The 15,564-nt window shown below is 32.3% G+C and overlaps 1 protein-coding gene across 17 annotated transcripts; it reads right to left on the reverse strand.

Annotated features, from left to right (window-relative positions):
- Positions 1–431: 431 nt before the first annotated feature.
- Positions 432–14,810, reverse strand: LOC145789126 (uncharacterized). Of its 17 annotated transcripts, XR_014349132.1 has the most exons (10): positions 14,528–14,752; positions 13,851–13,988; positions 13,662–13,753; positions 13,406–13,559; positions 11,838–11,966; positions 8,541–8,718; positions 7,770–7,886; positions 4,019–4,092; positions 2,953–3,007; positions 2,489–2,573 (listed from the first exon to the last, which is right to left on the reverse strand). XR_014349132.1 is itself a non-coding variant. In XM_082902640.1 (7 exons), exons 1-7 carry the CDS (start codon positions 14,546–14,548, stop codon positions 7,858–7,860), a joined length of 741 nt encoding a protein of 246 aa, XP_082758766.1. In that variant the 5' UTR covers positions 14,549–14,752; the 3' UTR covers positions 7,618–7,857. The 17 variants fall into 17 exon arrangements, 6 of the variants coding, with proteins under 6 accessions (XP_082758766.1, XP_082758765.1, XP_082758761.1 ...); XR_014349133.1 differs by lacking the exons at positions 2,489–2,573; positions 2,953–3,007 and adding an exon at positions 432–559; XR_014349131.1 differs by lacking the exons at positions 2,489–2,573; positions 2,953–3,007 and adding an exon at positions 540–679.
- Positions 14,811–15,564: the final 754 nt, after the last annotated feature.

Raw genomic sequence — 15,564 nt, forward strand, 5'->3', positions numbered from 1 at the left:
ATTTTTTATCTTTTTAAATTTTTCAAGGGTTGCCAAACTTGGCCTAAGCTACCAAAAGCTCAATAATGTCGAAAAACAGAAACAGCCAGGCTGCAACCCTGATTGAACAACAAATCTCTCTCTCTCTCTCTCTCTCTCTCTCTCATTTCGTAAAACAAAATTTTGATTATTGTCACAACAATTCAAACACAACAGATGTTAACAGGAGATATCATGGCATCCTTACAATTCAGGCTCCTCATAATTATCAAACATCAAATTTTCATACAATGCATAACTGGCAACAACAAAAGAGCGAAACGAAATTCTTAGTAACACTACCCAAACAATGGCATGATACTTGAAACCAAGACACGGAATACTATGATGGTCCTAAACCAAAAAGCTGGTTCATTTGCCATCTCCACGAGAAGATCAAATTAAAGCATATATAAATCTCATTCTGACAAAGAATCATAGTGATTACGGATGACGGTGCTTCCTCCCACGTCGCTCATCAGAGCCTGAATCTTCAGACAAACTCGAATAAGAATGCCTGTGTCTGCTCCGTTTACGATGCCTATCAAATTCCGCATCATCCGATGAACTTGATTCACGACCCAGTGAAACGTAATTCTACTTTTGGGAGGTTAGCCCCATAAGAGCCCTCAGCATCAGAATCGGTAAAATCATTTCTTAGCTAATTTAGCGATATAAATATCAAAAAAGGACCTTCATCAGTCTCGTTTGTAGTGTGTCAAAATTTATGATTGCTATAGTATCTCGCTACAACAAACGAGATACTGTTTATCGCTACTTGTGTTATCGGTTATCTGCCCGGTGAACGGCAAATTTTTTTTTTTTACCTTTACAAAGGAACATAAGAATTATTTGGCTAGCAGCTCATCAATTTAATAAAAATATATATATATATATATATATTAATAGAATTGAATTAAAATAGAGAGTTTGATGTAGTTGGGTGACTAGTTAAAACAGAAAAATGACTTTTTAAGTTATAATTTAACTAAAAATTTGAAGAGATTGGCGTGGATGCTCTAACACATAATTTAAAATTGATTCTCCTTTTTTTTTAAATAAAAATTAATTTGACAAAATAAATATTAAAAAATATTTTTAAAATTTAAATATTATTTTGCTCTCAAAAAGGTAAAATCATATAAAATGACAAGTATTTTATTATTATTATCTTTTTAAAAAATTAAAAAAATAAATTTTGAAAGGATTTGTATTTTTTTAAATTTAGGGATTGTTTAGAATATTCTAAATAAGTGCACTTTTTGACTTTTTATGAAATATGAATTGAATATGGGTATGGATTGGGTTTGAAGTGATGTAGTAGACATGTGATATAATTTAAATAAGATGATGTGACTTAAATAGAATAGTAACTTTTTAAATTTTTTAACTTTTTTATGGGATGACAAACAAGGTCTTAAATTTACCACAATAATAGCCCCGTGCCTTGCAGGATCTAAAATTTACTTTTGAAAAATCTAACCAAAATATTATTAAGAAGATTTGTAATGTCAAAATTTAAATTTATTACAATAATTTAAACTATGTTTAGGTACCATGTTGGTCACATGTATACACAAATTACGTACGCATATTCGGGTCTATGTAAATGTTTTGATACAAGTGAAATTTATAATTTTTGATAAATTTAATTAACACAAATAAAAATTTGATTTTAAGTTGAGAATACACATTTTTTTTTAAACTTCGAAAAAAATTATTTTTATGAACCTTTTTACATTGAACCACACATGACGACAAAAATTTTCATCATCTATTAGCAAATCTATTTATATTTGACTTTCAATTATTACAATTTTTTACACATAAAATAGACTCAATTAATTTTTCATTTAAAAAATACATTTCCGTGCATTACGGGTCACCTATTTAGTTACATAATATAACCAAAATATTCCAACCTCTTTGACGTTGGAAGTCTCATTTTAATTTTTTCGTATTTTTAAATTTTTTCAATTTCTATAATACACGTGGCACTTCCAATTGGCCTAAATACTTCTAAATTACATAACGTAACAATGATATACCAAATTCCACTAATTATATCTAGGGCAAATTACATTTTACCTCCTTCAACTATCACTGTTTTTTATTTTACCCCAAACTAACAATTGATACAATGTACCCCCATTATCTTCTAAAAGCATTCAATCTAACCCTTATATCTTTATTTTATTAACAAAATAGACAAAAAATAAAAATTACATGTAATGTGCACATGTTAGAGCATCCCCACCAATTTACATAAATTTTACCTTAAAATATTATTAAAAAATTCATTCCCTATTTTTAAGAATCACTTTTTCATTTACTTCTCCCAACAAACTCTCTATTCTTTCTCTATTCTATTAAAATAATATTTTTCATTACTTTTAAATTTAAATATTTTTTTAATAATAAAATAATAAATACAAAAGCGAGAGCACACCATGAAAGATAGCTTCTCTACAGCGAAAGAAAACAAACAGGGCGATCGATCGGCCGGATGACTGGGCGGTCGACCGGGTGGATGTCCGGGGGACGTCCGGTTGTGCCTTCAAAACGAAATAAAATAAGAATTTACCCTAAAATATTATTAAAAATTCTATTTCCTATTTTAGGAATCATTTTTTCATCTATTTCCCCCAACAAATTTCTTATTCTTTCTCTATTCTAATAAAATATTATTTGTTAATTATTTTATATTTTTAGGGATGGAGATGCTCAAGGTTGAATAAAAAATAATTTTATATTTTTTGGGGGTGACTTGTCACTCCCTACATTTGGGGAGCAACTGTAGCAACATTTTTATTTGGGAAGTGGGTTAAGGAATCTGATGGGAGTGTTTCTTAACAACAAAATCCCTTATTTTAAGTAAGGAGGTGATATAAAAATACTCCTAGGGATGCTCTTATATTTATGAAAAAAAAGTACCTTTTAAAGATTTGTCACAAATACGACGGGTACATATCACATGCACTTTTTCCATCTATTTTGTTCACAAAATTAAGACATAAGGGTTAGATTGAAAACTTTTAAGAAATAAAAGGATTAGATTGTATCAACTTTTAATTTGAGACGATGATAATTGAGGGAATAAAATATAATTTGCCCTTATATATAATACGTCATGGAAGTTGCCATCAGTACTGTCATTAATTTATGCGAAAGCTCTCTTAAATTATGTTGCTAAAATAATTTTAAATTTGAATACCCCTTAAATTATGTTAATAAAATTGAAATGTTACCTTAAATTTTTCCACCTTCAATAAATCTGATTCCTTGTGGTGTCAAAATGAAATTGTAAATTTTAATGCTCTTTTAAATTATGTTAATAAAATTAAAATGTTACCTTAAATTTTTAACTGTGGTGTTAAAATAAAATTGTAAATTTGGATACTGTCTATAAAATCAATATTATTATAGAACTAAAATATTCAATATTATTTTTCCACCACTTAACCGAATTTATTCCCTTAAATTACGTTAATAAAATTGAAATGTTACTTAAATTTTTCCACCAATTAATTTTTCCAAAAATATTTATTCCTTAATAAAAAATTCCACCTTCAATTAATTGCCTTAAATTTTACCATATTCATTAAACCAAATTTTGCCACCTTCTGAAGTGCTTGACATCTATCATTAAGTGAAGCTTTATAGGCAATTCTTCCACCACACAAATCTGTATTTGGCGATGGTGATGGGGTGGAGGTGGTGGTTGCATCAGAGGAGGTGGTGATGGCAGTGTGGTGGTAGGTGGCACCATTGGTTTGGTAAGACTAGAGTCTAAAAAACTTTTTCCACCTTTTAAAAGTGAATATTTTTTATCCAAATAAGTTTGTTTTCCTTTGACCATCGTAAAAGTTTTCCGTTAAACTTTCGTTTTTTCATTATACCAAATGCCAAAAAATAAAGAAAAAAAATATAGAAAATATTTTCCACCCAAAGTCAGGTAGAATGAAAATGAAAACCATGCAAGTAAAGATGGAAAACTTACGTATAAAGCGGACTTGGTGATTCTCCGCAAAGAAACGATAGATCCAATTGATAATATATGATGCTCGGTAAGCACTACAAGAAAGGCAGAAGCAAAGATCAGAGATACTCCTGTGTTATATAGAACTCAAGGAAACTAAGATACGTACAACAAAACAGCATGAAAGCTAGTGCTGCTGGTTATAATTAGACATCCAAATCGAATGATGATTTTGCATTCTCAAATAACTTCCTAAGTTGCCCTATTTTCTTATCTGAAAGATTCATTGTAAATATGGGAGGTCTCCTACTTGGAAACTTGATTCACAGGCAGAAGAAAAGACACAATTGGAATATGTAATAAAATAAATCCAACAGATTTAAAATAAGAGAAAATTGTTGAAAAATCCAATTTAACATCTGTCTAAGGCATTCGGTTCAATGTATATTTTTTATTAGTGGGAAATGCACACTTTGTTTTTAAGGACATTTTGTTTCCAATTTTTCCTTCTATCTGCTGAATTTTTTTTTTCTATCTGTTAATTTTTTTTTTTTATCTGTTGAATTTTTTTTTTTTTTTTTCTATATGTTTAAATTCTGTCCTATTTTTATTCTATTTGTTCGATTTTTTTTTAATCTATTCATTTTTTTGAACATATCTGCTCAAATTCAAATTTGTATCTATCTGTCGAAATGTAATAAGCCAATTTTTCCCATCTGTTAAATTTCAACAAGCTTTAATTTCCTATCTGTTTAAATTTAACTATCTTATCTGTACAACGTTTTTGAACCTAAGATTTCTAGGGTTTCTTTCTGTACTCAAAATCTCAGGTTTCGATCCCAGCAAAACATTTCGCAATCCCCAATCATCAATGTCTTCAATATCCAACATCAACAATAAAGCACATTAACATTAAGTGTGTTTGTGAAAATTGAATTTTTTGTTTTTCGTATTTTTTTTGTTTTTAGCGAATAATTTTAAGCAATTTTTTACTTTTTTAGATGCACCTACCTTAGATGTATCTAAAAAGTAAAATATTTGTAAAAAATATATTTAAAAAAATCAATAATACACAAGAATACAAAAAATATACTAAATTATCATTTTTTTTAAAATTTTGGTATTTAGTGAATTTTCTAAAAAAAAATTTCCACAAATATTATACTTTTTAAGTGTATTTTTTTTAGATGCACCTTACTTAGATGTATCTAAAAAGTAAAATATTTGTAAAAAATATATTTAAAAAAATCAATAATACACAAGAATACAAAAAATATACTAAATTATCATTTTTTTTAAAATTTTGGTATTTAGTGAATTTTCTAAAAAAAAATTTCCACAAATATTATACTTTTTAAGTGTATTTATATTAGGTGTATCTAAAAATTAAAAAAAGTTCTTAGAATATTAAAAAAAAAAATCAATAAAAAAAAACACAGAAAACAAAAAATTTCAATTTTCTGAAAGGTGAACCCTAAAAAGCTGAATAATTTTTTTTACCATATCCCCAATCACTCAATACCCAAGAGAGATAGAGATAAATACGCATATATATAGATTTTGGGATAAAAACACCATTTTAGGCTTCAATCGAGGCGAAGGAACTGCTGGAGATCTCTAGTGGCGTAGTCGTCAATGGCAACGATTTTCAAAACTTGCTTTTTGTTGAAGAATGAAGGCAGAGGTAGACATCTCGGCGACGGCGACATCGAGATCGCCACGGCCCAAATTCGATCTTGGTGAGGTAAGCCAAGCCATTACAGCCGTCGATGTTCATCGCGTAGGACCCATAGATCCCCTTACGACAATATCGATGGAAAGTGTGGATTGGGCTTGGGTTTCTGAACCTCCTCCTCGACACGACGACAATGGTGGTAGAGGTGGTCGTAGATCTACTTCAACCTATGTGTGCAAATCTGCACTTCTTCTACGCTTTGCAAATCTCCATTGATGAACATGGAACAACATAAACCTATTTGTGCAGGCAAGTTCATACCTCTCGATGGTGTTAGAGAGAGATCGGTAGAGGAGAGAGATCGCCGACGGAGGAAGGAGGTAGAGTGGTGACAGAGAGAGGATGAACAAAGAGAGATGACTGGTTAGGGTTCTCATCGAAGAGGTATCAGAGCTCCTGTGGGAGATGGCAGTGGCTAGGGTTCCTATAGGAAAAAGAAAGAAAGAGGAGAGAGAGAATAGAGAGAGAGAGAGAGATGAGTTTGGTGTAAAATAAAAACAGTCGTGGTTTTAAATACATGGGTAGTTTAGTCATTTGTGCAAGAGAATGTCCTTATGAACATGATAATTTTGCACCTGGAACTTTGGACAAGAAATTTCAATTTGGACTGTTGGACCGAGTGCCCTTTAAAATGTATGTTTCTTTCGCAACGAATTAGAAAAGTCCACTCTCCAACATGACTTGATCTACCTGATACTCTTTTTTGATGGAGCCTTTGTATATTCTTCTTAACGTCGCATGTCGCAGCCAAAATATTCATAGGATATGGCTACACCGAAGTTTGCCCTTCTACCTCTTTTGGTCATTATCTTTTCCCCCTTTAAAGGCACCTTCTTGCCGGATATTATAAGAATCGTTCCCGTTGATCTCATGCCCATGTTTTGAAACTTCATCCTCTATCATATAATGTTTTGATATGATAGAAGTGTCTCACAGTCCACCACAAAACAATTAGCCCATTATGGTTGAGGAAGTAACAATTCTAAATATTTGCCATAACGTTTCTTGCTCTGATTTTTTTTAATGGACCACCCTCTCAATGTTCTGACACAATCAAGTCAGAATCTACGCAGAACAGTAAATATTGCCCAAAAACACTCCTCTCGCAGTTATTTTCCGTTCCAGATTAAATATACCAAGAGAAAGATCATCAAAGCCTCTTCATAGGTCAGGGAGTGAAGGGAAAAATGCAAGCAAAGCTGGAGAGAGTTACTAGACATGGCAAAGGAAACAGGTGAAGGCCATGCGTGGCTGCATTTGTAAGTCAACTTATTTAGCTTATTTGCTTTTAAAAAGTTGACTATTTGTGTTTGGCTGCAATTTTAAATTGTAACTTATTTGACCTTTTCAGCTTATTTGACCAAAAAGAGTGGAATTTTCTTCACCTACAATTTGTAGCTTTTTTCAGCAAATTTGAAACCCATAAATATGTATGGGCAAAAGAGCCCCATCACTTGTCATAAATATAACTTTTGAAGGCATTCTGAATATTTGTACAACAAAAAACCTATGTGATTTAACCAAATAGGCTAATTTTTTTTTCACATATTATCAAAAGCTACAACAAACAGGTTTACAAGTTTTTTTAAGCTAATCTATATATAAAGTGAACAAGTCACTTGGTGTCCAAGCCTTCTTCTTATGCCAAGTGTCCCTTATTTCTCTATGCCAAGTGTCCCTTATTTATCTAAGAGAATATAAAAAATTAGGACTTGAACCTAAGACCATTGGCCTGGTAAGCAACACTTTTACCATTTGAGCAATAGAATTACATGTTTTTAATTCAAAATCAAAATTTATATTTTATAGATTTAACAGCACACCCATCGGGTGGGCACACATCCACTAATAATCTAAAAAGCCAACTCATAAGTGATACCAAACAGGCACAAAATATCAGCTTATTTCCTTAAAATTCTCTAAGCATTCATGGGTTCTTGTACCACAACATAAACTAGACCAAGGGATATGCAGTAACACAGCTTCTTTTTTTAGGTACAAGAAGTAACACAGCTTCGATCAGTAAGAATGACATACCCAAGAAGAAAAATGTAGTTTCCAGTCAAGTTGTCAGATGTTTCTCGAATGTTGCAATAGTACCAACTGTGGCAAGATTGCTACGGCTTCAAGACATAGCGAAAATGTCCAGAGAACCTATAACAAGATGTCAGGTATACATCATAGTAGCAGCAGTAATCACAATACAGTGGATTTTCTAGACACAAGCATAAAAATAATTCAAACAAAAAGGAATAATTATTGATTATCAGGGAGTAAAAAGAAGGAATAAAAAAATGTTTGTGCCACTTTGGTACTTCAGAGACTGGAAAATATTGACAACATGCATATAAATAAATAAAAAATTGCTTCTAATATCAGTCGGTAACGGTGAGTTGTACATTTAGAGAGGAAATAGCAAAAAAAGAGACCTATCTTCAAAGATAGAAAACTCACAAATTATTTTCTGAATCTATATCTTATTATAACCAACCAAAAACAAAACAAAAATAGAAAACTCACAAATTATTTTCTGAATTTGTCATTACTAAACAAGGCCCTTATAGCAAACCATGAACAGCATCTCACATATAACAATAAATGTTGCCCAAAAAAGATAAAATGTTACTAAAAATACAGTGAGTGATGCAAACAGTGGTGTTAAGACACTGATACCAACTAGGTTTTTTTTCCTCTAACTTCTGTTGATAAACTAATCAGATGACATTCTTTAAGTCTATAAGGGTAATATATTTCTGAAAACAACAACAATGAAACTAGAAGCAAATGAAAGGATGTAAATTTTTGTACCTCCATCGCATCGAAAACAGGGTGAATCAAAAGAGCCAGCACAAAGCAGGGGAGAACAAGAAAATAATGTCGGAAAGTATCTTGATCCTTCTTGTATGTTTGTTTCACTACTATATGATACCTCATGTACCAGACAATAGCAATTGAAGTTCAAATGAAGACCAGCTTCATAACAGTGCTGTAGAATGAGAAGTACCTCGCAAACAAATCAAGGTGGCGAGTGAAAAGACTATAACATAGAGTTCTTGAGTCTTCAACGAAATTCCTGGAGCAAGTTTAAGGTAGTTTATTTAAGCTGAAGAAGTAAAATAATATTCACAAATCTAGCGGTGCACGTGGTAAATTAAGAAAAAGAAAAGAAGAGAGAATCATACACCTGTTCTTTCCAATATTATTTGGCAGAAAGAAGAGATGATGCACAATAATATGGGATTTATTTCACAACTTTACTTTTCCAAATTCAGATAATTGTGAGAGATTCACATCTTAGGCACTGCATGAAGCCCAAACTCTCATGCTCTGGAATAAAACCCCATATTCCCACCTCCCTTGTGACTTATGCAGCCTATCTTTCCCTATCTTATGGTACAAACCTTGTGATCTAGAACAAGTGCAAGAAATACTCTCCTCCAAAAACTGATACTTGATTGATATAGAAGGGCACTTAAGAGGATGTTTACTGCCTATTAATTTTGGGGTTGTGACTACTGATGAGTACCAGAAGAGCAATTAAGAGGATGTGTGTAAGAAAAGGTGGGGTCCTAATAAGATAAGGAAAGATGAAATTTTGGGGCTGTGACAGTACTGATGAGTACTAGGGTTGAAGGGAAGGGATGTACTTGTTTTGATAGGATCTTTTAAAGAAAGGGGTTGAAAAAATCTGCTCAAATGTTTTAAACATTAATAAAGAATGAAAAATTGAAATGAAGAAGATCCTAAGAATCTCTATTTTATTGCACCCAGGGTCAGAATTAGATTACAGTATCTTAATGGAGCTTCAAAAGCTTCTACAAATTTCTTCAAATATATATTTGTTGAATAGATAGATTATAGTAAATATATACAAGTTGTTGGACTTTTCGTATTAGAACTACAACATGTCTCCACAGTAGGTCCCAAGTGTGACTCAAAACTTTATAATGCATGGTCCCAGGTTGGCCTCGCCTTGACATCCATTTAACTTATAAGATTCCTCTTCATTGAAGCTACTTCTTCATAAGCTTCTTATTGACTGCATTCTAGTAAGATTTAGACCATTATCACCTAGAAATTAGAATAAACCAATTTTCTATAACTTCAGAACTAAGAATCAATAAAACTCAAAAATTTAAGCTCCTATGATGTAATGCTAGGGAATAACAAAGCAAATGACTCAGCAAGCAAAATTAATTGATTTTAAAGGATATGGAATTATGAACAGCATGGAAACCAGAGAATTAACGCTATTTGTATATAGAATTTAGGAAAATTTAGTCTTCAGTTGTTCTAATTTGCCCCATGTGTTTGATCAAGTACCGTATATTTGCCATTAGTATACAAGCAGAAGACACAAGGTGTTTGATCAATTTGTATGAAAGAGATGTTTGAGAAGAAATTTAGGTATTTGGCTTGTTTTCTAAAAATTGGAAGCACATTGATGTGTCTACTACAGTGCTCAAATAGATATAGTTGGAGATTAATTTGACATATGTTCGCTACCTGCATTTTGGAAATGGTAGGGTCTGTTCAGAACAAGCAAGCAGCCAGGGAAAAAAAGAAAATCATCCCTACTTCACATGCTTTGTTTTCTTACTCATCTAAACATGATAATGATTAAACATAATCATTTCTTTTATTTTCTCACCTAATTTATTCGAAATGAAGCAATAGCTTTCAGTTACAAAAAAGAGGTAGGGATTTTTCTTATGGTGCACTAGCAAACAGAAAACATCACTCATTGCATATAATCTATAACCGGTACTTCAAAACTACCGTTACTTAGACCATTCAAGAAACTGGGTTTCAATGAAAACCCTCAAGTTCAAAATTTCTAAATTAGTGACAGAGTTTCATGAATTCCTCCCTCATTTTGTAGAATATGAGTTGTTAATTGATAATCCCAACCCTACAATTACATTCCTATATTAAATCTTCTATCACGCACTTGCATACATTTTGTAGGAAAATGAAAGACATTGACATTTGGGGACTGTGATTTGGAACCCAATCAGCTGAGGAAAAAACAAACAAACATCAAAAAATTGAATAAAGGAAGAGCATCAACATAAATGAACTCATAGAGATACCCAAGTTGTCATGACCTGAACCCACCCCTAGAGGTTAGGACCATAACCGGCCAGTAATCATGAGATTACCTACGACCTTAGACATAAATCAAATCATATTTAATAATAGAGGGCCAGAAGCGGAAGCAGAATAATAAAAATTTGTCCAATGAGCTGTGCTTATATGGCATTACAAAAACTCTTCACATAAATATAATAACTCATGCATACAGTCAATAAAGTTATAACATGTGTCCAGGACCATTCATATACTGTCATATCAAAATTCAAGATTATACTATTAAAAAAAGTATTTTTTGCGACTGTTGCAAGTTGTCGCAAATAATAAAAAAAAGTCACAAAGGCCTTTTGCGATGGTCCATGAGACGGCAAATGGGGTCCCGAATATGAGAGTGGCAAATACTTTTTGCGACGGCAAAGTAGCGGCTGCAAATAATTTGTGACCGCCTAAACTACTTATGACGGCCACTATTTTGCCAGCTGCAAATAACAAAGAAAAAAATGCTAATATGTTTTTTGGTGACCATTTTGTTACCATCGCAAATAGTTTTCAATGACATTTGTTGCAAATAATGATTTATTATAAAAATTATATATGCATTTGTTACAACAAAAATATCAATTGCAAGCACTTTAATAATTTTTTTTATAAAAAATTACACAAAATTAACAAATTAATTTAAACACGTACCAAAAATATCAATCTATCTCATGTATACCCATGAAAATTACCAACTCCAGATACATCTCATAAAGGTAAAAAAATTCTTACTGCAATAATTTTCTATATATTGCAGCTAAAATGAATCTGAAAAAAAAAATAGAAAAATTAGAGATCAGAAGTTTGGTCACCTAACAACATTGTCAACACACAATGTTCACCAAAATCTCCTCTCCTAATAAATATGCCCAAACCACCAAAATGAAGGATGTAATACCATGGGCCAAATATATTTTTGTAACATTTGAAAACATAAACTAGAAAAAATAATACTATCTGAAAGTAGAGTACCAGATCTCCAACTTCCACTTTTCCACATTTTGAATGCTCCAAGGGAAGAGAGTGTTCACGGATAGCCTTTTTCACATTTACCCATTCATCCTCCTCGGATCCAAACCCAATAAATCTTACCCGAACCTCCTGAAATAAATGACAAATATATCAAAATTAAAAATAGGGAAAGCGGAAAAAAATTTAAGGTCATTGGTATTGTCAAAGCAATGTACGATAAAATGTGTTGATTGATATTAATAGTTTAAATTTCAACTATTTCCACAAAATTATGATCCTCACTCTAAAAAGAAGGCAAACCCCATTAAAGAAATTCAATTCCTGGAACGAGCCTCCAAAACTAAATTGCTATTCATATTCTGGAAGTGCCGCACATTGTAAAATGGGAAGGTAGACAATATTAACAACACAACAGCACCATCCCTTTTTAACATAACACAAATATTGCACAATATATTCACTAACGTTTGATCATACCTGCAAAGCCAAAGAAAAAGGAATTAACAATATATTTACTAACGTCTGAGCATGATTTTCATAAGTTGGTAGTATCAATGAAAACAAGAATCAGTACTTAAATATCATCTCCATACACATCATTTGGAGGAAAAGAAAAAGAAACACTACAAGCAACAAGCAATTATTAGCATAATCATAATTCTCAGCCTCCTTCCTCACAACATCAAGAATAGAATCAATAAGCTCACTGTTCACACAAAAAAATAAAAAGAAAAAAGAATCAATAAGCTCACTATTCAAATTATGGACTGCTCAAAGTTTGTTCGAATAGTGGCATACTTGTTCATCTTCTTTTGAAGCTTGTTGCTCACTAGTTGCATCAGCACCTATAATCTTTTCATTCTTCTCTTTCTCACCTAGGTTACCAAATGGATTGTTGAAGTTATCAAGACCACATGAGGACAACATTGCCTAAACTTAGTTGAAGCCTTAATGCTAACCCATAATTGCTCTACCCAACCAAATGTGAAACCAATAGCACTAAAGCAACCCATTCAAATAAATAGTTCATTGTGCTTCCCATTCACCAAACTGAACACACAGTCTAAAGGAGTGATAAGCAAACACTTACCGTTGGGTATGGCCACTTAGAATGTGATTGCCACCAAGCCTTTAAGATATAGGTGATATCACCAGACATTGTTGCCCCGGTGCCTTCTCTAGAAGAAACACCTATTTATGTAGCATGTTAAAGCAGAATTTCCTTTAGTATTTTATGATTTAGCCAATGCATAGAGTTTAACATGGTAAACCCAGTCCCCTAGAAGCAATGGTTTATCCACAAGATATACAAAGCAATAATTGTTCCTTCATTTTTAATTTTTCTTCCCCGTGAATGGTCACTTGAGGATGATTCACATTCATCTCAATAAAACTGAGAGCAAATTCAATCTTGGTTTGACCAAAAAAAAAATTGATCATGAACGGTGACAATAGGAACTAGTTGATTTCACAAACAAGAACAATATACATACAGAGCATAGCATAGCAATTAACCATTTCAACCATCAAAGTAACAATCATCTAAGAAATACTTATAAAGTCATTACCAATAATGCTTTATTCTCAATCAGGGTAACCCTACTACAGCTAGGAAGCTTCATTGCAGTCACCAAGAGCTTGATCTGCCAATTGATGGGCAGAAAATCCAAAAACTCAAAGAAGTATGTTGCATAGCCATATTCGGGACGTTCCCGCACTATTCTGCATTCAAGTGAAATTGGATAGGAGTAACCCCATCATCCCCATAAGTACAACAAATTAAAAAGATGGATTCTAAAGCACAACTTGTGTTGCCAAATACACCTGTTATGTCTTTCAAATACAAATATAAATGATTGGAGGTCTCGACACCACCCCCACTCAACAGGCCAATTCCGAAATTGTAGATATCTCGCCTAAAAATTAAAGGAAGAGTGATTAATAGATATAAGAACTCACAGCCAATAAAGATGGAAGTGAAATTAAATAATATTAAGTAATTTCACTATTCACCATATCAAAACTAAGTTCCCGTAATGTTCTTACTTGCCCCACCAGCGATATTAGACAAGCCAAGCAATAACTAGCCTTCTCCCCCTTTGTGCATTGCATGGGAGCAAACTTCAATAATGACTGGCGTTGAGAGAAAAGCTGTCCACGCATAATTAGAAATGGCACTAAAATGAGAAACTAAGAATTAATAACGCATACCTATTTGCATGCCAATGATAATCTACTAAAATAATCAAATATCAAAGAGTACCAAACAAAAAACAAAAAAAAAATTGACTAAAAAAACAGAAAAAAAAAAATTCCACCTACCAGCAGGATTTTATAAAATAAATGAGTACATAAATCAATATGAACACATGAACCCTGACAATTAAAAAAATGATCACAAGCTCCTCATTTGGATCTGGACCAAAAAAAAAAAAATTCAATTTTTTTTCCCCATGAATGGTGACAATAGGAACTAGTTGATTTCACAAACAAGAACAATATACATACAGAGCAATTCAATTTTCCAATTCAGAGTAGGTTCAAATGAACATTCGATGTAATAGAGTAACTGAATTCAAATCAACAATAAAATCCAAAAACTAGTAAAATCCATTTAAAAAAAAAAGCCCTAGCCATAAAAATGGAGAGAAGATGAGATTACAGAAAGAGAGTGAGAGAGAACTCCATACCTGTTCATTGCCCTTGGTCATTGCTCCATTTCTGAAATCGAAGTTCTAATCGAACAGAACAATAGGATCAGATTAGATTAAATCAGATCATCTAACGAACTAGGGCAGAGCAATTGCATTAGACTATCCAGATCACGAAGGCCTAGAATCGATTCAGATCAAAAGAGATTCAGATTAAAAGAGATCCAAATCATATGGCCTCGATCTCCTTCTCTCTCTCTCTCTCTTCGATTCTCCTCTGTGCTTCGTAAAATAAGTAGTACAGGGAGAGGAGCGAGCGAGCGAGAATTTTTTTACCTCATATCTTAGTAAAAAAAAATTAAAACATTACTAAAATATGCTTTTTCCAAATGACTCTAGTGATCTTCCAAGTCAATGCATGCTATTACTAAAATATGCTTTTTCCAAATGACTATAGTGGTCTTCCAAGTCAATGCATGCTTTGTCCCTATTGGTGCAAAGTTCAATTATCGAGAGTTGTGTTATATTCAATCCGGTAATGCAATATATATCAATTAATATATTAACTATCATTATTTAGGCATTTATTTTAATTTATAAAGAGATTTTATAAGTAGACAAATTTTCTTTTCTTGTCCCGGTACTACAATCCCTTCAGGTTGCTTCATATAGATATCTTCATTTAGATTACCATTTAAGAAAGCGGTCTTGACATCCATTTGATATATCTCTAGATTATAAAAAGCTGCTATAGCAATAAGCATATGGATGGATGTTATTCTTGTCACAGGAAAATAAGTGTCAAAATAGTCCAGACCTTCATTTTATCTGTAACCTTTTACCACAAGTCTCGCTTTTATACTTGTCTATTGAACCATCTGCTTGCATTTTTTTCTTGAATATTCATTTATATCCAAGAGGTTTAGAACCGGCTGGAAGATCCACTAATTTCCAAGTATAATTTTACATAATAGATTCAATTTTATTATTAATAGTCTTTTTCCACAAAAATACTTCAGGACCTATCATTGTTTCCTTAAAGCTTTGAGGTTCATTTTCTAACAAGTATGTCAGAA

The sequence above is a fragment of the Camellia sinensis genome, chromosome 13 (genome assembly GCF_055761805.1).
Source record: "Camellia sinensis isolate YWXY chromosome 13, ASM5576180v1, whole genome shotgun sequence".
Classification (NCBI taxonomy): domain Eukaryota; kingdom Viridiplantae; phylum Streptophyta; class Magnoliopsida; order Ericales; family Theaceae; genus Camellia; species Camellia sinensis.

Excerpts from the sequence above, each read along its gene's own strand:
- LOC145789126 (XM_082902635.1), bottom strand. The coding sequence starts at position 14,548 with ATGACCAAGGGCAATGAACAG. Across the intron at positions 13,754-13,850 it reads GGGAACTTAGTTTTGATATG|GCGAGATATCTACAATTTCG; the intron begins GTGAATAGTGAA and ends TTTAATTTTTAG. Across the intron at positions 13,560-13,661 it reads GTATTTGAAAGACATAACAG|AATAGTGCGGGAACGTCCCG; the intron begins GTGTATTTGGCA and ends ACTTGAATGCAG.